Source organism: Geotrypetes seraphini, chromosome 7 (assembly GCF_902459505.1).
Source record: "Geotrypetes seraphini chromosome 7, aGeoSer1.1, whole genome shotgun sequence".
NCBI classification, from domain to species: Eukaryota; Metazoa; Chordata; class Amphibia; order Gymnophiona; family Dermophiidae; genus Geotrypetes; species Geotrypetes seraphini.
In genome coordinates, this window is record NC_047090.1 from 42,931,198 (window position 1) to 42,959,109 (window position 27,912).

Sequence of the window (27,912 nt, forward strand, 5' to 3'; positions counted from 1 at the left end):
CGCAGCTTTGCAAAGGCTTTGCTACCGGCGTTCATTGATAAACTTTTGATCCCTTATTCATCATCTAGGACCCTCCGATCAAATAATCAAAATCTACTCTCCATACCATCAATACGGTAACTATTTTACGATACTACTCGCAAATCCATCTTCTCAGTTACTGCCCCCTCTCTGTGGAATGCGCTCCCATTACACGTTTGATTAGAGAACTCACTTGAAAAATTTAAATCCAAACTTAAAACCTTCCTTTTTAAAGATGCCTTTACTCTTTAGTATCAGCTTCAGTCTCTCAGTTTCCTGATTCATGTGAAGCTATGAATCATCTAATACAGGGGTCTCAAAGTCCCTCCTTGAGGGCCGCAATCCAGTGGGGTTTTCAGGATTTCCCCAATGAATATGCACTGAAAGCAGTGCCTGCACATAGATCTCATGCATATTCATTGGGGAAATCCTGAAAACCCGACCGGATTGCGGCCCTCAAGGAGGGACTTTGAGATCACTGATCTAATACTTCTTTGGAAATGATTCCCTTCCCAATGTTCTTTCCCTTCCCATTTCCTGTCCTTTTTTTTATTAATTTTACTTTGATGTATTTTAAATATTCTTAACCCCCCCTCCCACTCTCCTTTCGTCTCATGTACGTTAATCCGAATCAGTCTAGTATTTTTTTTTTTAAATGCTAAAATATTTCTTTTATTTACTTATTTTAACTGTCCCTTATAATCTCTTTATACTGTACACCATCTAGACATTTGTTTTGATAGACGGTATACAGGGTAGGATTAACCAATAGGCCCAGTAGGCACATGCCTAGGGCCCAAAATGGTCAGGGGGGCCCGATGAAGGAAGGCATCAACATTGGTTTTTCCAAATGATGATGGGCCCCACCAGTATCGATTGGCAACGCGGGCCCCCCCCCCCCACCCGACCCCTCCCAGCCCCCCCCCCCCCCATTGACAGAAAGTAAGACAAGCAAGCAACGCGGGTGAGAAAGGCAACGGGAACTGTAATTTTGCAAGCGGTGCTGCTTGCCCAAAGCTTCCCTCTGACGCAGCTTCCTGTTTCCGCCTGGGCACATGGTAGTGTGGGGCGGTGGACTTGTGTGCCTAGGGGCCCTCGACGAATTAATCCTGCCCTGACGGTATATCAAAAATAAAGAAACTTGAAACTTGATTATAAAAGCTTACCACGTGAGCCCAGCTATTCTATAAGCAGTACGGGCCTCTGCACTGTCCTCTCCGCTAACTGATTAGCAGTATCACTCCCACTCTTCATGCCCCTAACATGCCTCCTTCCAAGAAAATACAAAATATTTTTTAGCATGTGGTGTACATGCACAAAAGAGAAAATTTACTACGAGATGCCTTATAATGTGTGGTAAGCGCACGCTAGCGTTCAGTAAGAGGGACCCCAGACAGTTGTTGTTTCCTTGCGGCTGTATTATTGAAATACATCTTAACCCCTTATTTTTCTTAGGAATTTACTGAAAGAACACACTTTGCAAATTCAATTACACACAATGGCCTTCTTTGACTAAGCCACGGTAGAAGTTTCTACCACGGTGCTAAATGCTCCGACCCTGCTCCAATGCTCGTAGGAATTCTATGAGCGTTGGAACAGCTTCGGAGCATTTAATAATAATAATAACAGCTTATATACCGCAATACCGTGAAGTTCTATGCGGTTTACAAAGATTAAGCAAAGGTACAAATTGAATGACTTTAAGAGGGGAGGAAGAAAGATGGTTAATAGGACAGGAAATCCATTTTTGAGGAGAGAGTGATCAATAGAACAAGTTAATCGCTATAGAGAGGAAAGAGAAGAGAGGATAAGTTGTCTAGATACTTTAGGAACAGGTGTGTTTTCAGACGTTTCCTCATAAGTAGTGGCACTCTGGGCCAAGATAGAAACCTCTACTGCGGCTTAGTAAAAAGGGGGGGGTGTGGTTTTTTTCTCCTTTCCTCTGTTCTTTTCAACTCCTGTACCATTGCAGTCTGGCACTGGTTTGTTTTACAAAAACTGAACGAATGGAACAGTTCTACAGTTCAACAAACAGAGTTTCTAAAAGCAGAATACTGTACTTCATAATTTGTTAACCTGAAATTTCTCAAACATTTCTTCAATTTGTTCTGCTCTCATCTAGTCCTTGATCAAATACGTTGCATTTCTAAGAATTCAGACACATTCATTAATGTAAAAGGGAAATTAATTTCTTTTACTGCACCTCAGTGAGCATGACCAGGCCAATCAGAAATGAGGAAATGGAGATGAACAAAATGAGAAGCTCCCTGCGGTTCTTCTTACGGAATTTGTTGGGATACATGTCAACAATAGCTGTCACCAGGCTCTCAACACAAACAAACTGAAGAGAGATTAGTCCACAAAAGGATTTAAGTACTTTGACGCATCATTTTGCCAAAATATTTATTTTCTGCCATGATTTTAATAGCTAAAGATCCTCACTTTTCTGGAGGATCTTATCTCAGATGAAGCAAGTCAAGCGGCAAGCTTGATATATGCGACTTGCATTATCTGAAATGAGATATTCTGCCTCCCCCCCCCAAAAAAAAAAAATAATAATAATAATAATTAAACCATGAATAAAACAATCATCATTTAGAATTTATGAAAAAGTACATGCCTATTCCTGAGGGAGAATTATGTGGTTGAAACACATCTGTTCTTGGCATACAATACACCTTTTACTATGATGTATTAACTGGTGAATAATTGATGCTATTTCAAAGTTGCTTTTGCCTGTGAAAATCATTAAAAATAAGGCTTTTATATGAAACAATTCCATGCTTTTCGGGAAGATTATTTTTCTCACCATATTCAGTATTTCTAAAAGAAGCATTTTAACTTTGCTTACTCAAAAGGTGGGTCAGTTGAACAGTTTTTCCCATCTCTCATGGATATATTTACCTAGATAATTGAAATAGAATAAATAACTTTGTATACAATGTTCACTTCAGTGTGGCATAAGGATGGGTAGGTACAGACCATGAAAATTCCAGTTTTCTTCTCAATGATGCTGCAATACCCCCCTGAACCTAGCTGACAACTGTTACAGCACCCTGATAAGTTCAGCATGGCTCAGAGTACGGTTTCTCAACTCAGTCCTCAGGACACACCCAGCCAGTCTAATCTTAAGAATGCCCATAATATGCAAGCAGTAAATTGCATATAATGAAGGCAATGCATTGGGCTGCAAAAATATTGTCATTTTGTATTTTCTTCTAATCTTTCTTGCCTATTTTATTATGTATGGAAATTTGTAAGCCACCTTGGATAAAGGTGGATTAAAAATGTTTTAAATAAATAAATAAAATCCAGGAGAAAGGTATAGTATAGGAGGCGAGGAACTTTTGTGTTCAGAAGAAAAGGGGGGGTTTGTCTGACAATCTCAAGGTGCCAAAACAGGTAGAAAAGGCGAGGGTCAAAGCCAGAAAGATGCTTTTGTGCATAAAGAGAGGAATGGCCAGTAGGAAAAGGGATATGATAATGCAATTGTATAAGTCTTTGATGAGGCCCCATTTGGAATACACTCCCCCCTTCTAATTCGTGGGTTTAGAACTTGCGACTTCGGTTATTCGCGAGTATTTGCCTCCCAAACGATAGTAATTTTTAAAGACAGCCTTTGATCCATTCCTGCCTCCCTCATGCATCCCGGACCTCCCCAGACCTTACCTGGTGGTCTAGCGGTAAAGCAGGGTAGGAGCGATCTTCCTAGGCTCCTAGCCCTTTGCAAAGCTATCAACAAAAATGGCTGCCGTGAGTTCCCGTTGTAGTCTTGTGAGACCACGGGAACTCATGGCAGCCATTTTTGTTGACTGCTCTGCACGGGGCAGGAGCATAGAAAGATTGCTCCTGCCCCTACTTCACCACGAAACCACCAGGTAAGGTCTGGGGAGGTCCGGAATGCAGGAGGGGAGAAGGGGTGGGTCAGAGTCGACCTTAAAAGTTATTTGCGACTTTCCATATTCACAGGCCGGCCCTGCCCCTAACCCCTGCGAATACGGAGGGAGAAGTGTACTGTGTGCAATTTTGGATATAAATAGAATGGAGCCAGTGCAGAGGGCTGCTACAGAGTTGGTTAGTGGCCTTTGTCATATATTATATGGGGACAGACTTAGAGAATTTCATATGTATGCTCTAGAGCAGTGGTCTCAAACTCACAGCTCGGGGGGCCACATGCGGCCCACCAGGTACTATTTTGAGGCCCTTGGTATGTTTATCATAATCACAAAAGTAAAATAAAACACTTTCTTGATCATATGTCTCTTTAGCTATAAATTACAATATTATTATTAAGACTTAGCCAAAAGGAAAGATTTAGAAACTATAAAGAGTTTTACCTCATGCAAAATTGTCATTTCTTTAATAAGACATTAACTATTTTTTTCTGCGGCCCTCCAAGTACCTACAAATCCAAAACGTGGCCCTGCAAAGGGTCTGAGTTTGAGACCACTGCTCTAGAGGAAAGATGGGAGAAAGGGGATATGATAGAGACATTTAAATACCTCTGTGGCATTTAAGGAAAATTCTGGAAGGAGAGAACACAGGATGAAATTAAGAGGTGATAGACTCATGCAGTAATGTAAGAAAATACTTCTTTACACAAAGGGTTGTAGATGCCTGGAATGGTCTCCCAGTGGAGGTGGTGAAGACAAAGACTATCTGAATTCAAGATAGCATAGGACAGGCATGTGAGATCTCTTAGGGAGAAGAGAAGATAATGGATGGAGGGGAAGGACAGACTGGATGGGCCATTAGGCTTTTATCTGCTGTCATGTTTCTATGAAACCTGTCTCACACATATTTATTGTGGATATCCTAAAATCTAAGTGGCTGGGTGTGTCCCAAGGACTATAGAAACATAGAAATAGATGGCAGATAAGGGCCACGGCCCATCTAGTCTGCCCACCCAAATGACCCTCCCTACCTATCTCTGTGAATAGATCCCACATGTCTATCCCATTTGGCCTTAAAATCAGGCACGCTGCTGGCCTCAATGACCTGAAGTGGAAGACTATGGTTGGCTGGATGGGTCCCAAGGACTAGGATAAGAACCACTGGCTTATAAGGAAGCTTAACACATTATCTCTGCCTCATTTTTTTGGGAGGGTAAAGGTGCATGCACTCTCAACCTGCATTCAAGGCATACTCTTTGGGGGCTGGGGAAGGGGACAACCGTAGAGAATAACACAGAATTTGTCTCTATTCCCATCCCTATGGTTAACTGTGGGAAACCATCCCCATGTCATAGAAACAAAGAAACATGATGGCAGATAACGGCCAAATGGCCCATCTAGTCTGCCCATCCGCAGTAACCATTATCTCTTTCTCTCTCCGAGAGATCCCACGTGCCTATCCCACCTCTTCCGGGAGACTGTTCCTTGCATCTACCACCCTTTCCATAAAAAAGTATTTCCTCAGATTACTCTGGAGCCTATAACCTCTTAACTTCATCCTATGCCCTCTCATTGCAGGGTATGAATGGGCACAGCCATAGACCCTCAAAGCCTTGCATTGAAGAATGCTGGTGCAGAAGGACTGAGGTTGAGATAGATATTAAAGAGTGGCACAAGATACTTTCCCGCATTTATCCACAGGGACAAATTTTGTCCCAGTGTCCCAGGCAATATCCATAGGTTTGGGGTTTTCTTTTTTTTTTTTTTTAACCACAGGTAAGTCTCTATTTACTTGTAGATATGCCTGTGAAAATTGTATCCACTATACCTTTTGGCTGGGGACATTTCAAACTGATCAGCTTTGGGCCAGCTAAGTTAAAATACCTTTGTAAGACATTCCAGACTAGCATTTTAAGAGATAAAAGGAGTTGTACCATCTATCCCTGATTGCAATGTGTCATAGGATCAACCCAAAAAAGATATTCCCTCATTCTATGCCCATTCTTTACTGAAAAAACTGAACAGTGTATATGAGTTTCTATTAATGTTGCAGTTTTACCTGACTGTCTAGTCCCAGCAGAACAATCATCAAAAAAAAGAAACAGGCCCAGACTGGTGCAAAGGGCATCATGATGACAGCTTGAGGATATGCAATAAATGCCAGACCCGGCCCTGCAATGATACCAGGAATTGTGTGAGAGAAAACCAATGAAACTATAAATAGAAGAGCAACTCTCAGGGAAGCAAATTTTTGAGCCTCATTGTAGTGCTTGCAGGTACAAAGGTATTACATATCTGAAGATCTGTAAGGTGATTTTTAAAGGGAAACACCGCCCTTTAAAAAAAAAATGACACACCTCTTTTTTCAAGAGAGTAATTTCCCTTTTAAAATCACTTTCTTGGTTGTGGTCTTGCCAAGAAGTGTGCATATGACGTTCAAAATAAACTCTCTGGATGTGCCCCAAACACCAGTACTGCTCCTTTTCTCCCAGAGGGCAGGGTTCGTTTTTTAAACATTCATTTACTTGCAGAGAATCCCTTTGAAAATGGCTTGATCTTGTCTAGTGTGCATACATTTTTATTGACTTCACAAGAATAATTCTATACAATTTCCATTTATTGAACATAGCTCCTTCCAGGAGGATACTGCCACTTTAATGATACAATAAAAGTGGACGTACAAGAACCTGGGAGACAAAATTATCTACCAATCTCTAGATTAACAAAATTTTCTAAGACTATTATACCTGTGACTGTAACAGCATCATACCTAAGCCAAACATACTAGGCCTGATATTCAGCGCTATTTAGGCAGCTGGAACAATCTCTTACTTACTCCCTTACACCACAAATTTATTATTTTTTTTTTTAAGTAAGCAAATGGCTGAGAAGACCTGGCAAATTGTCCAAACCACTATTCTTCAAACTCTTGACAATTGCAAGTGACTCGTCACTGACTTCTGGGTACAGTCGTCAGCATACTCCTGCTTAGCTTTATGAATCAAAGTACAAAGCTCTTGAATGGCAATCTCCAGTGGCTTCTGTCTTCATCACATCTACTTTTCTTTTGTCTCTTTTCTGTTTGAGCACTTGCTTTAATGCCTGCATCTGAATAAACTGGAGTGGGCTTCTAGGTACCCCCATGTATCAAATTTACATCCACTGCTTGTTCTATATCCCTCTTTCAAGACTCCACCAGAGCATGGTAAGTGAAAAGAAAATTACCACACTTAAGTGCCCCATAGCTGGTTATATTTAAGCAAATTTCAGCTTCTGTGGTTCAGTCAGACTCCTGATTATGTTACATTTATTTATTCACATTATCCTACAGTTAGCCAGATAAGTTATTCATTTAATTTGAAGGCAGACTTTTATGTGATTCAACTTGGCTGCATAAACTTAACCTGACAGTGCTGAATAAAGGCACTATTTTATTGGCCAGCCAAAAATTATGCTTTCAGTGGTCCTGAAGCTTTTAAAGAGAAGAGTTATACCATTAACTAAACAATTCTTCTGAAACAATGAATTTGTTTTATTTTATCCAATTTCAGTCGTTAAAGATTCTAATATCTTTTATTAAAGCATGGCAAGTTTTTACACTTTAAACTGCAGGTACTTCAAGCATTTTCTCTATCTGTTCCAGTGGGCTCACAATCTGTCTAATGTACCCAGGGCAGTGGAGGATTAAGTGATTTGTCCAGGGTCACAGGGAGCAGTGCAGGCACACGTAAGTGCAAAACTTTAGGTATGGTAAGTGCAAAGCCTGTGCAGTAAATACAAGGCACTTGTCCACTATCTGGCCTGCATTTACTTCAAAGAGCAAAACACGTGGAGAGGCATAATTAAAAAAATACAACTAAGTCCATTTTGGGCCTAAGTTGCTAGTCACCCAAAGTCAGCAGCATTTAAAATCCATTCTTGAAAAATACATCCAAAAATTTTTATTTTAGAGAATCATCTAATTGTACGTCCAGCCTTTTGATTGGCCAGACTGCTAAGTCGTCTAACTTTATACCCTATTCTCATCCAAAAAATCGTCCAAGTCAAAAACGCCTAGAACAAGACCTTTTGGACATGGGAGGGGCCAGCAAAGTGATGGACTGGATAACCAGCTATGGCAACAGAGTAGTGGGGCACCTTACAGAGCACTGCTGTGAACTTTGCAAAAAGGGTGCCACATAAACATCTCACCATAACACCCTTGCAGGTCATGGTGATCTCCCAAAACCTACTATACCCACTTGTCTACAACCCTAATAGCCCTTATGGCTGCAGGTGCCACTTATATGGCAGTACAATAGGGATTGGGGGGGGGGGGTGCACATGTTTCACCAAGAATGCAGTGGTTAGAGTGACTTATTCGCCTGGGTCCTCCTCTCTATGGCTCACTAGCCCACCCCCCAGACTCCTTAAGCCACCTCTGTGCAGCTCTAATAGGCTTTCCTATGCCAGGTGTTGATGTTCTAGAGGCTGGCATGTACGTTTTTATTAAGTTTGTGGTGGTTTGTACTTTGTCCCTGTAGTGGTTATCTGGTCACTTTGGATACCTTTTTGCCACTTGTTTTTAGATCGCCTAAGTCACTATATATAAGCTCCGTCTAGGCAGTCTCGTTAAACTTTTGGTTATACTTGCAGTACGACTATATCTAGGTCACCCACGTCCCACCCAAATCCCACCATCACCACTCCTCCTAAAATGCCCCTTTCAGCTCTGGGCGTACAGCAACACTGAAAAGGCCTAAGCTGTTTTTAGATACGTCTAAAACCCGTTTCGATTATCGGCACTTGGACGACCTGACTTTTAGATCGTCCAAATACTGATTTAGGCAGGTTTTTGGGTGTATTAATTTTTTTTATTATGAGCCCCTTATTGTACAGCACCATATTACTTGCACTAGCAGATAGCCTGAGAGCACACAGCAGGTAACATGGAGGGGGCCCAGTCTGTAAATATTAGAACACCAAGACAGCACACACACCCCAAAACACATTCCTTCACTGACCCAATCCCTTCCCCCCATTATCTGATCCCCCCTCAAAATCTGATCCTTCTAGTGTCCCTCTTTCTTGTCAGATCAGACCTCCTCAAACGTCTCCCATTTCATCTACCCAATAATCAAATCCTGTTCCAATAATCAAACTCTGCCACCTCAAAGCTCAATCCTCACCACACTCCCAAGGGTCAGCAGTGGTTGGTTCAGCAGTCATAGGTGAAAGTAATTCCCTCTGCTGCTGCTCAGGTTGGCACCTGCATCCAAAATAGCTCCTCTATCCCCTAGTGGTAGTCTGATGGTACTACCATTAAGAGTCATCCTTGCATATAAGGATGGTGCCAACCCTCTGATCCCTCCCCAATATCTAAATAGCCAATCCCCCAAAGTCTGATCCCCCTCCTGCATCTCCATCCTAGCAGGTTTGTCCCTCTCGAATTCTCCCCAACCTGATCCTCTCAATAGAGCAATCCCCACTATAAGCCCTACCCATCCAGGGGTCAACAATATTTAGTTCAGCAGTCATGAATGGTAGCAATCCCCTCCACTGCACTCAGGTTGGCTACTGCATCCAAAATAGTTCCTCTGCTTTTAGCGGTAGTTTGACAGTACCATTAAGGGTCATCCTTAGTACCACAAGACTACCACTAGGGGACATAGGCACCATTTTGGATGATAACCTGGGTAGCAGCAGAGGGAATACTGCTGCCCTTGACTGCTGACCCTGGGGTATGTCTTTGGGGGAGGGGGATGGCTAGAGATTTGGGAAGGTAACATTGTTCTGTCATGGAGCAGGGTTTGATTGCTGGGGAGGTATTTACTTGGGAGAAAATATGAGAGGGTTATACTCACTAGTAAAGGGATATGGGAGAAGTATCAGGAGGAATCAGAGGGCTAGCGGGGGGTGCAGCCACGATACTGCACCTGTTGCCAGCTGCACTAACAGACTTCTTGAGGTAGTGCTAAGTGCAGCCATGGCATGACATGGCAGCTAATAACACAGTTCAAACTGCGCACTAGCTGTCACATCTAACCATGCCTCTAACCTGCCCAGGTCATGCCTGGTTCCCACCCCTACCAGCATTAAGAAGCTAGTGCAGGATTTTTGCTTGCTATTTTAACTTGCAGTACACATTAGTGCAGGTCTACACTTCAGTCTAATGTGTAGTAACATTCATACTAGCTGTTTAATGTAGCTTACTAAAAGACTCCCTAAATTAAACAACAGTGGAGATAAAGGATATAAGAACATAAGAATTGCCACTGCTGAGTCAGACCAGTGGTCCATCATGCCCAGTAGTCCGCTCACCCGGCGGTCCTCTGGTCTAAGACCAGCACCCCAACAGAGACTAGCCCTACTAGCGCACGTTCTTGTTCAACAGAAACTTGTCTAACTTTGTCTTGAATCCTTGTAGGGTGTTTTCCCCTATAACAGCCTCTGGAAGAGCGTTCCAGCTTTCTACCACTCTCTGGGTGAAGAAGAACTTCCTTACGTTTGTACGGAATCTATCCCCTTTCAACTTTAGAGAATGCCCTCTCGTTCTCCCTACCTTGGAAAGAACAAAGAAATCTAAAAGAACATAACTCATATTATCTTTTCACAATATATTTTCTACTCCATTTAGTCAAAAGCCTTTTCAGTGTCATAGGAAGTTGCTATAGCTGAAATCTCAATCTCTTTAGCCTCGTACTGAATAATACAAAGTAGCCTTGCATTATCTCTGAAATTATAAGCTTTAAAAAGAACCTGACTGATCCATGTGCATTAATCCTCCCATGACTGTGTGTTATAACAGTTTAGGATTATTTTACAGTCCACATTCATTAATGAGATAGGGCTAGAATTTTGACACAGCAGGTCTTCTTTATCTGTCTTCTTCATTGTGTAATCATAGACTTCACAAAAGTACCCAAGAAATGAAATCTTGATGTAGTTGTTCAAATTTGGAAGCTGGTTTGTTATTAAAGGCTTAGTAAAATTCTACCATAAAGTCCCTATTGCTTTTGTTGAGTTATACATTTAGGGGCTGATTTTGTATGCGGAGCCTGCCATGGCAGGCACCTAAAAAACTGCCACCTGCCACATGTCAATCACGGACAGGCACCGCTTCCAGAATCGGAGATACCAGCACCTAATAAGGACCTTTAGGCACTGGAAATATAGGCCAGAGTTTTACAGGCCTATTATTTCCAGCGCCTAGGGTACTTGCAGAATTGTAGCCACCAGCGCCAGTGATGCCAAAATCCAGTGCCACGCCCTCTTCCGGGTTTCGACGGCACAATTCATTGTGCACAATTTGAAAAGTTTATGGCATTATGGAACTGTAAAGAACAACTTGATATTTGGAAATCAAATTGACTGATGAATAGATGCAACAAAGAAACACTAAGTGCAATTTATTTTGGTTGCTGCTAACACATGGATATACGGGTGAACATTTAATAGAACTGCACAAGTTTGATCTTAAATTTTAATGGGCTGGATGAACTGGTGGGCTCCGTTTGTGTGATATATGTATGAAATGTGATTTGATAGAGGTCATTTATATGGTATATTTTTTTTAAAAAAATTTAATTTAATAATAAAATGGTTTAATATTTTGTATTTATTATATGAATAGTTTTTTGTGGTATGTAGTAATGAATATGGATGAGAAAGATTTACATGCTTATCACTTCCATTCATATTCAATCAATCAAACCTCTCATTTTCAAACCATATCTTTCAAGTGGTTTGATTTGATTTGATTTCTTATATACCGCTATACTGTGAGGTTCAAAGCGGTTTACAATGAAGATAGATTAAAGATACATTAAAATAAAATAAATAAAAATGGTACTTTGGATTTCCCTAGCTGTCCCGAAGGCTCACAATCTAGCTAAAGTACCTGAGAAAACAATAAATAAAAATAAAAGTGGTCTCTTCTTCATTCTACTATCTTTGGCAATTCCAGAAAATAAGAAACTACTTCCCCAAACCTGACTTTATCCATCTTCTCTACGCCTTTGTCCTCTCCCGCTTGAACGCAATGCACTATCTAATGGACTGACAGAAAAATATCTTCAGCGTCTTCAGCATGTACAAAACGCAGCAATTAGACTTCTAAAGAATTTCCACGCCCACGACCCCGTCTCCCAAGCACTATTGTCAGCCCACTGGTTTCCCATAGTCAAACTCTATATCTTCAAGGGCTAGATGCACTAAAGCCAGTGATCGTCGCTAAACATGTTTTCACAGCTTTAGCGATAATTGCTTTTAATGACCTGATGCACAAAATGGCTCATCATGTGTTTTTCCCCTTGGGAGGGGCCTTAAGCCAATCAGGGCCTTAGGCTCCTCCCTCTGTATCCCATGTGATGCACAGGGAGGGGCCTAAGGTCTGAGCAAATCAGGACCTTAGGCCCCTCCCCATGTATCACTTGAGATACAGAGGAGGGGCCTTAGGCCCCTTCCCATGGATCACATGGTGTACAGAGGAAGAAAAGACCCATCATTTTTGAACTTTCGGCCTCAGATATGGAGGGACAGTGCTTCCATCCAGCTCCCAATGTCTACCAAAGGTACAGGGGGGTTCGTGGAGCGGGGGTGGGGTTCAAGGGGGCATCTGGTAGCAGAAGGGAGTGGGCATCCCTCCTGCCTTTTTTTTTTTCAAGATGTTTGGGAGTCGGTGGCACAAGGATCCAGGACCAGGTGGGGGCATGGTGCAGGAGTATTCAGCTAGGCAGGAGAAAGTAGGCATCCCTCTTGCCATTTCGCTGCCATGGGGATGGGTCACAGTACCGGTTCATGGGGGGGGGGTCTTTGGGGAGGGCCATTAGCACAGAAGGCCTTTTTCTTTTTTTTTTAAATGGGGCAGATTGTGCATGTATAACACATGCACAACATCTGTGCCATTAAAAAAAGAAGCTCTAACAGCAGTGACAGGAGGCTGCTTCCCCTATCACTGCTGTTAGGGCTCTGTGCATGTGTCAGTTGCTCACTGAGCGATTGATCTGTCGGGTATGTATGCAAATGATTTGCACCTTCATGCAAATCATTTGCATGCAAACTTGGTAGCACATCGATCGTTTGTCCACAATCGGCCAGAGAATCAGTCAACAGCAATCCAGTCACTATTACCAACTGACTTTAGTGCATCTAGCCCTTAGTACTAGCATACAAGTCCTTACATAATATGGTGCCAAAGCTAAGCTTCCCCCACATGTCCCAAACAGGAGGAAATACGACAACAAATACCCCCTGGTCGCACCTGCCAACTCTAGAGTTCCAGATGTCGATCTTATTCCCATTTCTTATAAAGCTACTGGAACCAACTGCCTTTACATATCAGACTCCTCAAAGAGCTTCTGAGCTTTAGGAAAACAATAAAAACTTACCTTTCCACCTAAATCCCTTGCATGGGAAAGTATCTAGACCCAGCACCTTCTGTAACTCCGCATTGTTAAACAGACTAACGGGTCATCAAATCCACTAATCAACCTCCTTCAGTTTTAACGACTATCCAGTCTGTACTTCTCAATCAAATGCATACCATGTGTATGCTAAACTAAATTCTTTCTATATGTGCAAATTCAGGATGAACAAACTGTATTAGTTGTATGTATTAATTAGATGTATGTCAAATTGTAACCCGTTTTGACTATTATGTATGTTAACCTGTAACCCCTTTTTAACTCATTAGGGCGGGCGGGATATAAAACAAATTAAACACATAAGTTAGGGATATCCTGAAAATGCAACTGTATGGTAGTTCCCCCAAGACAGGTTTGAGAACCACTGTATTAGAGTAATGTTTCTCATTCAATTTTGGTCAAGGTGGTTTGAAGCCCAAAGTAAATCTCTCTCTTTGCCTAAGAAATGCAGTCAAATCTGGCCAGTTACATAGCACTTAGCCGGCTACGTGCTCATTGGGAGATGACTGATGAATATTAGCGCTTAACAGGTAGCCCAGTCACCGGCTATGTCATGCAACATAGCCAGTTAGTGCCAGATTTCATTGGTAGTATTCATGTCTAATTTGAATAGCCAGATAGAGCTGCACAAATAGCAGGTCTCTCCTTGTCTGCTATAACTTAGCCGGCCAGTTGATAAATATTGACTTAGCCGGCTATATTTTTAGCAGCTAAAAATAGATCAGGAATTCAATGTCGGTCGCCTTTTAGAGCCCAGTATTAAATTTCCGGGTTTGATGCCAACCACAGGAGTCAACCCATCTAACTCCTGATATCTAAATATTGGCCCCCTTATAATTTTAATGTTCTTCTCCTGAGTTATAGCATGGGAGCACTTATTGGTTAAATATATAAGATGAGGCAAGATAGAGTGGGAGCTGGCCGGGACAATTAGAGAAAATGTGGGACAGTTAGGGAAAATGCTTGAGTACCTGAATAATTTGTAATTTGCATAGAATTTAAGGATATGCGGAATATAAATTTTTTTTTTTTTTTTAAGAGAGATCTAGGGATAATACCAACATGTCAGGACTGACTAGAAAAAAAAATGTTCTACAATTCAAGTGAGAATACAGATAATCACAGAAAAACATGAATGATATTATAATAATTTTTTTAGATATGCTTATAGATGGTACGGCTATTCTAATACAGTACAAGGAATTCAAATGGAAGAAGAAATTCTATGGTTCCATAAAGGTCCATCCTCATCACAATAGCCAGATTTCCACTTTCCATTGCTTCATCTTTAGTCACTCAATCACTGCCAAACTGGAGATATTCCAGACTGGATACACTCACCTGATTCAGCTACCTCAGAAATATTTACTCCCTGTTCTTGAGCCATAAAACCCAAAATGGAGAAGATAGCAAAACCAGCAACAAAACTGGTGCCGCTGTTCAGGAAGCAGAGAGCAATAGAATCCCTAGGAAATGCAAGAGAGGCATCACTCAGTTTTATAATAGTGTTATTGCTACCTTAACACAAAAGTTTAAAAATGCCAGCACAATTGTCAGAACTGAAACATTTGTCTCTCCATACACCCCTTCCACCTGACTTCAGGAAAATTGGTCTTAACCATAGCCTACTCCAGTGGTTTTCAGTCTCAACCTTCTTCTGGATGTATACCTAGCCAGGTGGGTTTTCAGGATTACCTCAATAAATGTCCATATGTAAATTTACATATTAATAGCAACCAATTAAATTCAAATCTCTCTCATACAAGACTCTCATGCATGGCTGGCAAAGTGTGCCTCTAGGAGAGCATTAAGCAACAGTGTCCTCCTACTCCATTGCCAACTCTTAACTCCACAGTTTCCAACTTGACTTCCTGAATTCGCAAGTTTAATTCAAGATCTACCTACACACCTCTCTCTTAGAGGTTAGTTTATAATCTGAAATCTTAGCCCCTGTTAATAAAAGAGGGGGGGTTGATGTTCAAGTCAGCTGTGCTCAAAGTTTTCATGACCATTGCCAGCATTATGCCTCCACCTCCCCCAAGAAATGAAATCGTGATGTAGTTGTTCAAATTTGAAAGCTGGTTTGTTATTAAAAGAGTCACCTAGGTAGTCAAATATTTACCTATAGTTCTGGATTATCTGGAACAAAGTTGGTATTAAGTTGAAAGATACGACATGTTTGAGGTTTGAATATTATCACTAACTAAAATGGTGTAATCAATTGAAGTTTGATCACATGTGAATGGTAAACTAGCTTTGCTATTCATTTATATTTAAATTTAATTTACCTTGTTTAAAGAACTTCTGATAACAATTGTCAGACATACCTATTTAGTTTCCTTTAACCCTCAATTGTTATTTTGGGGGGGGGGGGGATTAAGTTGCAATAAATAAATACAAATATTTAAATGTTTAACCTCTGTGCTGGTGTGAATTGAAGGGGAAACCTATTGAAACATTTGACCGCGAGTATAACATCTCATACATTTAATTGTAATAATTAAATTTTAATGTATTTGTATCACATCGCCACTAGGGAGTTTAATGCTAAGAAACATTCCATCAACTACCTGCTCGAACCCTGCCCATCGATGATCCTGCAGTAGGCTAGCGTAAATCTCGTAGAAAGGTTACAAAATTTGTGAACTCTTCTCATTATAGTAGGCAACTACTAAAATTTAAAAGGACAGTGATGCATCTACTGCTAAAGGACAAGCTCAAAAGTTACTGGAAAGTATCTAACTTTCTATTTCTAGCAAAGCTTGTTGAACAAATAGACTGTATCTAAAAAATGCAAAGTGATGCACCTGGGTAAAAGAAATCTGTGCAGGACTTACACGTTAAATTGTGAGACCTTAGTTAGGACCACGGAAGAACGGGATTTAGGAGTAATCATTAGTGATGACATGAAAACTGCCAATCAAGTGGAAAAGGCTTCCTCCAAGGCAAGGCAAATGATGGGTTGTATCCGTAGAGGTTTTATCAGCAGGATGCCAGAGGTCATAATGCCACTATACAGGTCCATGGTGAGACCTCATTTGGAATATTGTGTTCAATTCTGGAGACCACATTACCGGAAAGATGTGCTGAGAGTTGAGTCAGTTCAGCGGATGGCCATCAGGATGGTCTCGGGGCTCAAGGATCTTCCGTATGAAGTAAGGCTGAATAAATTGCAGCTGCACTCACTTGATGAACGAAGAGAGAGAGAGGGGATATTATTGAGACATTTAAATATATCACGGGTCGTATCGAGGTGGAAGAGGATATCTTTCGTCTTATGGGACCTTCGTCCACCAGAGGGCATCCGCTGAAAATCAGGGGAGGGAAATTTCATGGTGACTCCAGAAAGTATTTCTTCACTGAGAGGGTGGTCGATCATTGGAATGAACTCCCACAGCAGGTTATTGAGGCCAACAGCGTGGCAGATTTCAAAAATAAATGGGATATTCATGTGGGATCTCTAATGAGGTAAGGGCAGGGGGTTGGTGAGCAAACTTAGGGAGAAGGATCACTAGAGTGGGCAGACTTGATGGGCTTTGGCCCTTTTTTGCCATCATTTTTCTATGTTTCTAGCTCAGTGATTGGTTAGAAGAGAGAAAATGGTTAGATCCATGTCAACCTGTATCCCTACTAGATCAGAAACAGACAGGGGATTTGCCTCACTGTTACAGCGGCTGGATTTCTCAGAGGTTTTTGACACTGTAGGCCACAATATTATGCTAATATGACTGGCAGAAAAAGGTATCAGTGTCCCAGTACTTGGTTGGTTCAGATCCTATTTATCAGATAGGCAACAGTCCATACTTTTTGAGTAATCTCTTTGCCATCATGGGTGCTGACCTGTGGGGTACCACAAGGATTGATGCTATTGTTTATTTTGTTCAATATCTACTTTACAGCAAACTCCAAAAACAGAATTGCCAAAGAACCTTATAAAGAGACCCACAAAAAGGCAAAAAGGTCAAAGGTTCCCAAGAGTGGTAGTGAAACAGTGTGCCCAGCAAAGGTTAAATCAATAACCAACACAATCATTTTCTCACATCCTCGTCTTAGTTATTAATACAATAATACATATGAATGTGATTACAATATTATCATTAATATTTAACTCCTCTAAATACTTTACCCACCCTCCCTGGATGTGTAAGGTAATCTAATGAAAAAGAAAGGAACATGACCCTTACTGTAAAGCAACAAAAGTAGTCAATGGACTCCACACGTCATTAAAGGACTTACTAAGGTAGTCCCCAAACGTTCTGCTGCCATTCTTTCTTATTTATATGTGGTACACACATTTACCCACCAAAAAGTGTAGTTAATCCTGTCATGGTTCTTCCAATTATGTGTGATCAGTTGAACAGCTATTCCCGTCATAATCAGGAAAAGACGACTTTTATTCCTATTCAAAGTAGGCTTAATATGTAGTAATGTACCACAAATTACAGCTTCATAGGTCCATAGGCTTTTGTCCAGACTGATCTTGTTGTATAGTTCAATGTTCTTCAACCACTGGTCTGTGGACCAGTGCCGGTCCACAGAAATTTCCTGCCGGTCCACAGGGCCAGCACATGCATCAGGCCCAAAACAGTGTTCTTCTACTGCCGGTCCGGGTAAGGCACAGCATGGAAGGAGGGAGACAACAAAGTTAGGGGGGAATGATTTTATTTTTTAATTTAGTGATTGAATTATGTCAATTTTGAGACTTTACATCTGCTGTCAGTGTGCTTTGTGTAGTTTAATTTTGTGGTTAACCATTGTGTTGTTAATAAGATTATATTGTGTATCTGTGAAAAATGAATGGAAAAAATAGTGTTACAATTAGTACTATTATGGGGGCGGGGTATGGGGTGGCGATTGGGTAGAGATGGGCAGGGTCTGGCCCACGACATAGCCTGGTGTTCTTCAACTGCCGTTCCACAGAATAATTCTTTTATTTCTGCCATTCCATAGGTGTAAAAAGGTTGAAAAACATTGGTATAGTTGATGGGCTAAACTAAAGTTAAAATGGAATGAAGATAGATATTTCCTGCAAATAAAATAATATTGTTTTACCTGTAACAATTATTATTATATTTGTTATAGCTGCCCAGTGCTGTAAGGCACCCCAGACATATGGCATATGAGAAGAAGATCTGTGTTCCAGCATCCATCCATACCTAAGGCAAAGAGAGAAATATAGTTGATATTCATTCCAAATACAATGACCAGGTTCCTAGAGGCCTGGATCCCTAAAGCCAGCCCATTTTCAGGATTTCTACATTGAACATGCATGAGATACATTTGCAATCAAGCTGTAGAAAAACAGTGGACCATTTTAGTAAAAAAAATATATATATTAAAAAATTACTGCAGAAGGAGGGCGCAATTAATTAATTGCTCACCTTTTGTCTGATGGTTTACTTCATATTCAACCTGTATGATATCACTCATTCTCAAGTTGTATGGACTCCTGAGGAAGGCCTACTGCATGCCCAATATGCTGTACTATTTAACTGGCTAGTCCGGTTAAATAGCATTTGGTCAGCTAACTGCTAATAAAGTAGACTATCTCTGCTGAATATTAGCAGTTAGCAACTAAACTTTGGCTGGTTATATAGCACAAATGCTGTCAATTTTAAGTGCTGATTGGCCAAGTGTAATAGCCAGACTGGGCTACGAAAAAGCAGATCTTTCTATGGCCATTATAACTTAGCTGGCTAGGACTTAAAATATCAGGACAACAATAATAGGTCTTGGCAAAACAGGGAGATAAACACCTCAAGGTCTAAGTCCCTATGTTCAGGGGTATAGGGGATGGGAGGAGAACTTAATACATTGTTGTTGTTCTGATTCAACCTGCAAATGGCTTCTTGTTTAATTCCCAAACAATAGATCTGTTAATTTTATTTGGAATTGTGCTGGATTAGCTTGACAGTTTTCTTTCAACAATTTAAAAAAAATAACAAAAAACCCAATCTGGAAAAATACTAGTCCAAATTGTTGAGGTAACATTAAGTAGCATACCTTTATTCCCAAAAAGTACAGTTACTTACCTGTAACAGGTGTTATCCAAGGACAGTAGGCAGATATTCTCACATGTGGATGACATCATCTACGGAGCCCAGTTCAAACAGTGCAAAAGTGTACTATCACTTTAAAAGACTGGAAAGTCTCAAGACCACCTGTACTGCACATGCGCTGGTGCCTTCATGCCCGATGTCGGCTCATGGGACTATCAGTTCAGTAAAAAAGTTAAGAAGCCAACTAGGGGAGGTGGTAGAATATATACCTACTAGTGTTTAAGCCCATTATATTAACGGGTGCTAGAATATATGTCTGTCTCTCTGTCTTTCTTTCTGTGTGTCTCCCTGCCCCTGTCTCTTTCTTCCTTTCTTTCTGTCTCTTTCCTTCCCTCTGTCTGTCTTTCTTTCTGTCTCTCTCCCTGCCCCTGTCTCTTTCTTTCTGTCTCTTTCCTTCCCTCTGTTGGTCTTTTTTTCTGTCTGTCTCTCTCCATCTGGCCCCCTGTCTGTCTGTCTTTCTTTCTTTCTGTCTCTCTCCCTGCCCACTGTCTTTCGTTCTCGTGCGCTGTCTGGCTTTATGTCTCCATTGTCACCTGCCTGCCTTTCTTTGTCTTTCTCTATGGCCCCCTTCTATATCCTCCCCAAAGCAAATAAAGATTGCTCCCTGCACCCAGCACACCCCTCCCCCCAAAGCAAAGCAAGTTCACTCCCTGGCCCCCTTTCGCTACTGAAAAGGAAACTTTAAAATAATGCATTTAAAATGATCAGATACTTGGAAACTGCAAAGAAAGGACTTAAGTAAAGTTCAGGATTTTTAAATCATAATAAAAGTCATAAAATTCTGCAGCTTCCCTGCTTTCTATCTTGAAAGTTGTTTAATGATAGAGAAATTGATAGAGAGAGAGATTTCTGCAGCTTCTCTGCTTTCTATCTCTCCCTTCCTCTCTCCACCTTTTCCCTTCACACTTTCACTGAAATAACCTGAGTTACAGCTTCGGGAGCGGCATGCAGGCTACTTGCTAGGGGATCGGCCATTTTTGCTGCATCGGATCCGTTGCTTTGGCCGGCCGACTTAGGCCTGTGAGCGTCGTTGGCCTGGAGGAGCCGGTCGGGGTGGGGCTTCCGTGCTGGTCAGCTGCGTGTGAGTTTAGGGGTATGGGTGATTAGTGAACATACCCGTGCATCCCTGAACCTACCCAGAGACTCCCCGTGCGGGAGGAATCGCCGCCATCACTGCCCCCCTGAGCTGCCGCCACTACTGCTGCATCCGTCGCCGGGCCCCGCTCCCCACCTAGGCCGGGGAGGAGGTGGTGGCGGCAACGGCAACAACAGTGGATTACTGGAGCAGCAGCTGCCTTCCCCGCCTCCCTCACCGCCCGACTGCAGAGCCGAGATTGAGGAGCCGCCACCGACAGCCAGACTGTGAGTGCGCGGTCTGGCTGGCTCCTCTACCAAAGCCCTTCCGGCAGCAGACCCTCTCGCATCCGTCCCCGCGTTGCAAGCCTCTCCGAAGGCCGGCTCCCACGAAAATGCTGCCCCTCTGTCCAAAGCTGCGGCCGGACGCAAGAGGAGCCGTCAACACGAAAAACCCCAGCAAGGGAGCCATTCAGAGTGCGGGGCCGTTGCAAACAGCTGGGTTCTTCTGCTTCCCCTATTATCTCCACCGCCGTAGTCTCTTTTTTAATCTGTGGTAACCACCATGCAGAAAATGCCATTGCTGGAGAGCAGGAAGTGCCGCGTTTTAAAATTTCTCTGCCTCGCGTGTGGCCGTAGTAAGCGCACTCTTGCCGGCCACGGACCTACGGATCATGGAAGCACGCAAATAGGAGTGCGCATGTGCGAGTTAGCCTTTTATTATATAGATAGATTGCCCTTGGATAGCACCTGTTACAGGTAAATAACTGTGCTTTAGCCTAGAACAAGCAGGCAGCATATTCTCATGTGTAGAACTCCCTAGCTGCCAGGATCATGCCTCTAAGAATATTTGTTTGGTTTTATCATGAGCCTGGCAAAATTAAAAGGAGGGAAGTTGGCATCTAAATGGAGAATAAATTTTGTACAACTCCTTGACTGAACTGATTATTCCGTCCATAGTGATTCTCCAAACAATAGTGGTATGTTAAGGTGTGAATTGAGGGCCAGATGGATGTTTTACAGATGTCCTCAATGGGAGTGGAACGCAGATGAGCTACTGAAGTTTCCATTGCTTAAACTTCATGTGCAGTGACTCAACCTTCCAATATCAGCCCAGTCCAAGCATAGCAAAAGGAGATACAGTCAACTAGCCATTTGGAGATGGTTTTCTTGGTGACAGGAGCTCCAAGCCTATTAGGATCGAATAACAGGAACAGTTGAGTGGAAGTTCTGTGAGGTTTGGTCTGATCTAAGTAATAAGTGAAAGCACGTTTAGAGTCCAATGTGTGAAGAGCTGTTTCACCAGGGTGAAAATGTGGTCTTGGAAAGAAAACAAGAATTATAAACTGATTCAGATGAGATTCCGAGACAACTTGGATGAGTGCAAAGAACCACCCTATTGTGATAGAATGTTGTCTGAAATGAATCTGACACCATTGCTTGAAGTTCACTGACTCAGCATGCAGATATGATGAGATTAGGAATACTACTTTCCAAGTGAGATTGAGAGATGAAGACCCAAATGGTTGAAAAGGAGGCTTCATGAGAGTGGAGAGGATAACATTAATATCCCAAGCAACTGGAGGAGACTTAATTTGTGGTTTGGTATGAAAAAGGTCTTTCATGAATCTGGAAATTTAAGGATGCACTGATAATGGCTTTTTATCCTGATCCACCTGTCCAGTAGTACCCCTTCTCCTTTCCCTGCTCCCCCTGTCCAGCATCCACTAGCCCGGGCAGCCTTGAGGCTTTTGCTAGGCCAGCCCACCTCGCATTATCGAAGTGGGCCGGCCTAGCAAATGCCCCGTGGCTGCTGCATTTGCTGGTCCAGGGGTGAGAAGAGGCGTACAGGCGGCAGCGCAGGAGTCAAACCGCTACTACCGCCGCAAGCCGCTCCATGCACCGCAAATCGAATTTGGCACAGAGGCACACAGCACGGTGGCAGGGATCATGAAACCCTAAGTGGGACTCTTCAAGTTATACTCAAAGACAGCTCTTTTTCACCTCAGAATTCAACTAAATATAGCCAGTATGAAGTGCCTCTGAAATAATAATCTTACCAAAACCGGGGGCCCTACAGGGGTAGGGACATGGGGGGGGGAGGTTCAGGAAGTGGAGGAGTAGCCTACTGGTTAATGCAGTGAGTAGAGATCCAAGGGAACTGGGTTCAAGTCCCACTGTAGCCCCTTGTGACCCTGGATGAGTCACTTAATTATCCATTGCCCCAGGTACAAAAAACACCTTAGATTGTGAGCCTACATGGAACAGAAAAAGTATCTACATAAATGTATGCAGTGGTTCATAGTCAGTGGTGCACGAGTCACCAGTGCGCTGACAATCCAGCGCAAGAAAGAAGCGTGCTGCGGGAAAACTTATTTTTAAAGAGCTCCGATGGAGGGTGTTTGGGGGGAACCCCACCCCCACCCCCACCCCCACCCCCCACTGTACTGCATAGTGTTCGGCTGCTGTTGGGGGGGGGGTTGGAACCCTCCATTATAGAGAAAACGGAACTTTTTCCGATTTTTTCGGGAAAAGTTCTGTTTTCTCTATAATGTGGGGGGGTCCTCCCCCCCTGTCAGAGCTCTTTAAAAATAAGTTTTCCAGCGTCGCACTTCTTTCTTGCGCTGAATTGTCAGCGCTGGATTGTCGGCACGCTGGTGTCTGGCGCACGATTATCCCGTCACCGTGTGCAGCACTGCATATATCTAGTAGCACTATAGAAATGATTAATAGTAGAAAAGGAGGAGGTATAGGAGACCTTAGCCTCCATCAGCTCTAAGGAGGGTGCAGAAGGAGCAGCCTTTGAAGCTCTCAAGGTTTTGGAGGTGGGGGAAGCTAATCCTAGCCTCAGAAATCCTTTAAAACAAAATCTACAGACACTCCCCTCCCCAAAGTTTCCCATAAGCAGGGCAGGATTAACCAATAGATCCAGTAGGCACGTGCCTAAGGCCTAAAATGGTCAGGGGGGCCCGATGAAGGAGGGCATCAACATTGTTTTTTCCAAACGATGATGGGCCCCTCCAGCATCGATCGGCAACGCGGACCCCCCCCCCCAATCGGCAATGCAGGCCCCCCCCCCCCATCGACGGAAAGTAAGACAAGCAAGCAACGCGGGTGAGAAAGGCAACGGGAACTGCAATGTTGCAAGCGGTACTGCTTGCCCAAAGCTTCCCTCTGACACAGCTTCCTGTTTACGCCTGGGCACATGGTGGGGTGGGGCGGGGCAGGGCAGGGGGCCCAGTGTACTTGTGTGCCTAGGGGCCCTCGACAAATTAATCCTGCCCTGCCCATAAGAAATAATGGGAGTACTCACAGTGACTTCTGGTGCCTGTTTTCCTGAATAGTTTGTCTGCAGGAAAAGGACTTCTGCCTTAGAAATTGACAAATCTCATCAAAGGAATTCTTCTGGCTGCTTGTTGGACCAACCCTGACCAAGGACTCTCACCCCCAAAATTCCTTATGCAACAATGGGGGTGGGGTGAGAAGCTTTGTGGCTGGCTTCCTGCATCCCAGAGGGTTATTACTCAGGAGCCACACAGCCTGCGCTAAAGCCTCTGATAAAATCAGCAGGTGAGCTTCTCCCAGGGGGGTCAGATCCCAAGCTCCTGACAGGACACAAAGCAGACTGGCTTCAGAGGTACTCAAAGAGATTGGCCTAGAAGCAGCAGTCCACCCATGTGGTTTCCATGCAGCAGTAAGCACAAGACGGGGACCTCTGAGCACCGAAGTCACAAAGAAATCCAAAATCCGATGGAAAAATACCCCATAATATCCTATATAATAAAAGGCTAACTCGCGCATGCGCACTTCTATTTGCGTGTTCCGTGCGCTGTAGGTCTGTGGCCGAAGGAGTGCGCATGCGCGCGAATACGTCACCACCCGATCGCCTCCACAAGCCGGACCGCAGCCAGACGACGATCTCCGTTACTCCTGCCGCCGCCGATCTCCGTTCCTCCTTTGCCGCCCACCCCCTTCTCTTCCCGCGGGCCCTCATGGCGATTCCAGCAGCATGTGCATCAGTCTTCACACGCTGCTTCGGGCCCTTCTAATGCCCTGATTTGCTCTGCCGCGTCTCTGATGATGTCATCAGGGACGTGCCTGAGTAAATCAGGGCAGTAGAAGGACCCGAAGCAGCGTGTGGAGACTGATGCACACACTGCTGTAATCACCACGTTTGTAGTCCGGACCGCGGGAAGGGAAAGGGGGGGGTAGAGGAAACGCTAATGCTGCTGCACAGGGAACGCAGCCAGATGGACCGCGGGAAGGGAAAGGGGGTGGGGGGAAGGAGGGCTTCGAGGGAGCCGGCTGTCGGCGGAGGGCATAAGCAGGCCCAGGACGGACTTGCTCCAGCTCTACAATCCTGTCCCTTAAACTCCCTGGCCGCCTAAGTTATTTTAATTTGAAATCTGCCGCCGTCGCCGCGACTCCTCTCTCATCTTCCAACATAATATAAGTGCAGCTCATGAGAGGAGCTGCGGCGGCGGCTTTGAAAACGGCTCCCTTAGTTCTTTGCTGGATTTTTTTTTTAAGTTTAAAGCTGCCGCCGTGGCTCCTCTCACGATTCCAGCCTGTGTCAGAGAAGGCTTCTGACGCAGGCGGGATCGTGAGAGGAGCCGCGTCGGCATCTTTAAACTTAAAACAAAATCCAGCAAAGAACTAAGGGAGTCGTTTTATGTGCATGCTGCTACGAAGGAACAGGTGAGGGGGAGGGAAATGCTGATGCTGATGCACAGGGAGCAGGCAGGCATGGCAGGGGGAGAGGGAAAGGGGCTGCTTTGGGGGTAGGGGTGTGCTGGGGGCACACAGCAATCATGGGCAGGGGATCACAGAGCAGGCAGGCATGGCTCAACAAGGGGAGAGGGAAAGGGGGCTGCTTTGGGGTGAGGGGTTTGCTGGGCCAGACAGCAATCATAGGGGGCAAACAGAAGGGGGCCACGGAGCAGGCAGGCATAGCACAAAAGGGGGCAGGGGCATTGGGAAACGGGGCTGCTTTGGGGGGAAGGGTGTGCTGGGGGCACACACCAATTATGGCAGGGAAGAGAAGGGGGCCACAGAGAGATAGGCAGGCATGGCGCAATGGAGAAATACAGGCAGGCAGGGCGCAAGGCAGGGACACAGACAGAAAAAATGACAGACAGACAGCATCCAAGCACAGAGAGAGAAAGGAAAAAAAAACAGTCGTCTACTCTAGCACCCGTTGGACAGGGGGAGAACGAAAGAGATGCTGATGGACAGGGGGGTTGAAGAAAAAGGAACGGAGGACTAATGTTGGTCAGGGGGAGAAGGAAAGAGGTGCTGCTGGACAGGGGGGAGGTAAAACAAAGGGAGAAGGGCTGCTGCTGCATAAGGAGAGCAGTTAAGGGGTGGTGGTGGACACAGGGGAGGTAAAAGGAAGGGAAAATGGACAGGGGGAGCAGGCATGGGGTGGTGATGGACAGCCAAGGAAAAAGAAAGGCAGAATGAAAAAAGCGGCTAAGGAGAGATAAAGAAATAAAGACAGACACACATACATATGTTCTAGCACCCGTTAATGTAACGGGCTTAAAAACTAGTATAAAAATAAAAGCATTATGAGTTCGCTTGCAGAAGGAAAAATTAAGGATGAGGCTGCACTCCACTGCAGAAGGGGAGGAGTTCAAGTTTTTAAAGTGATACCCTTCTGCAGTTTCACGGGAAGCGGGAATCAACAGCTAAAGTACAGACTCTTGGGCATCCACAACAGAATATTCATTGCAGATCCTGAAAATCTATCTGGCTGGGGTACCAGGTTTTGGAACTACTAGGAAGGGAGAGAGGAATTGAGAATAAGAGGAGAAAGAAGGGATACAAATCAGAACACAGACCACTGACTATTGTGGGCTGAATATTGACCCAAAATTTTACTGTTTCATCTTCTCTGTCAGTCCCTTTCCCTCTATTGAGTTGAAATGGCATATACTGGCAGCCAAAAATCCAAATGACTATACTGTTCAAATTCAGTACAACTATGCTGTTTCTTTACTGACCTGATGAATACAGGATAATTCTTGAAAACAAGTCACTGATGTATTAACTTATATTTAGAATTACTACTGCACTATCACTGTTAACATGCATCATTTTTCTGTAGGTCCCATGTTATGCAATGATGTGAAAGCACAGTAACAGTGCTTCATCTTTTTTTTTTTTTTTAGCCCTATTTCTACAGAAACAAATGTGAAAACATTTAGATGCGACTTGGTGGATTTATCTCCAGCATGCTATTTGTTTGCATGGAATTGTTACAACTACCCCTCTCATGGAAATGAAGGTGCCTGGACTTTTTATTTTTAACTCAGTGACTTTCTGGAGATATGAGGCTTACCTTCCCTTTATTTCATCTGTTACCAGGGATAAGGAAAATGCAGTCCAACACCCTTATAATCAGGTCAGCCACAAGTTGGAGATCCCTCCAGCTGAAGTTATGTTTTCAGGCCCTTCATGCCATTTTTCTAGTGGTTCCACTGTGTTTCTAGAACCAGAAAAATGTGTGCACATCCATTCATACAAAAGCCCTGTGTATTTAATAGGCCAAGGTAGGAATGCATGTAGATTAGGGAAAGGAGATATGCATATTTTCAAAACAGTGTGACTTTTGCCACTAGTGTTAAAAAATAGAAATTTGAGGTACACCCAACTTCTGTAGGTATGTGCACACTTACATATACTTTTGAGAATTGTGCAACCACAGCCATTAAACAGATGCAGCATACACACTTATGTGAACAGAAAGCAGTTGGGGAACACATGCAGAGTCTGAATGCCATATTGCAATTTTGCAAAAGCTGTTTTATGGATGACTAGACTGAGCTAAATGTATTTTACAATTTCAGTTCACTAAATTAGAAAAAATCATGCCCTAGGTCAGCCAGATGGAGAAGTGAAATTTGACAGCCTTAGCTGAGTTTGGCAAACATTCTTTCTCTTCCTGCTGTTTTTTGTATTTAAACGATTTTCCTAATTGTCCTACTATGCAAATACACAGGAGGGCTCAACATCTAAGCAACTGTCAAGCCAAAATACATAAAAGATACAGCTAGGTTAGATTTTCAAAGCGACATGAACACAAAGATTATCTCACCTAATAGTAGCGTATCCCATTGAACCCAGACCCAAACTGATCTGACAGAAGAGGATAGTAATCTCTAGCTTCTACACAACTGGGGAACCACACAACTTCTGACTACATGCTTTTAATCTTCGGTAGTTCTATGGGAGACAGAGCAGGAGAAACAGAGTATACTTAAGGTATTGCAACGGAAAGTGAAACGACACAAAAATCCATACGAAGGAGATTATCGCTGAAAAATAGCTGGAAAGCGATGACCACAAATGCTCGCAGTCTAAGCAACAAAGTTCATGATCTGCAAGCCCTGATATTAGAGGCAGATCTAGATATTGTTGCTATCACAGAGACATGGTTCAGTGAATCACATGGATGGG

The 27,912-nt window shown here is 43.3% G+C and overlaps 1 protein-coding gene across 5 annotated transcripts in view; it reads right to left on the reverse strand.

Annotated features, from left to right (window-relative positions):
• The window catches only part of LOC117364202 (sodium- and chloride-dependent GABA transporter 2-like), a 121,582-nt gene that overhangs the window by 19,549 nt on the left and 74,121 nt on the right, over nucleotides 1–27,912 (reverse strand). For all 5 annotated transcript variants that reach the window (XM_033953202.1, XM_033953203.1, XM_033953201.1 and 2 more), the window contains 4 exons: nucleotides 18,371–18,474; nucleotides 14,660–14,784; nucleotides 5,974–6,086; nucleotides 2,225–2,362 (listed from right to left, as the gene is read on the reverse strand). In XM_033953202.1, coding sequence (XP_033809093.1) covers nucleotides 2,225–2,362; nucleotides 5,974–6,086; nucleotides 14,660–14,784; nucleotides 18,371–18,474 — 480 coding nt within the window. The remainder of the gene's footprint in view (nucleotides 1–2,224; nucleotides 2,363–5,973; nucleotides 6,087–14,659; nucleotides 14,785–18,370; nucleotides 18,475–27,912) is intronic.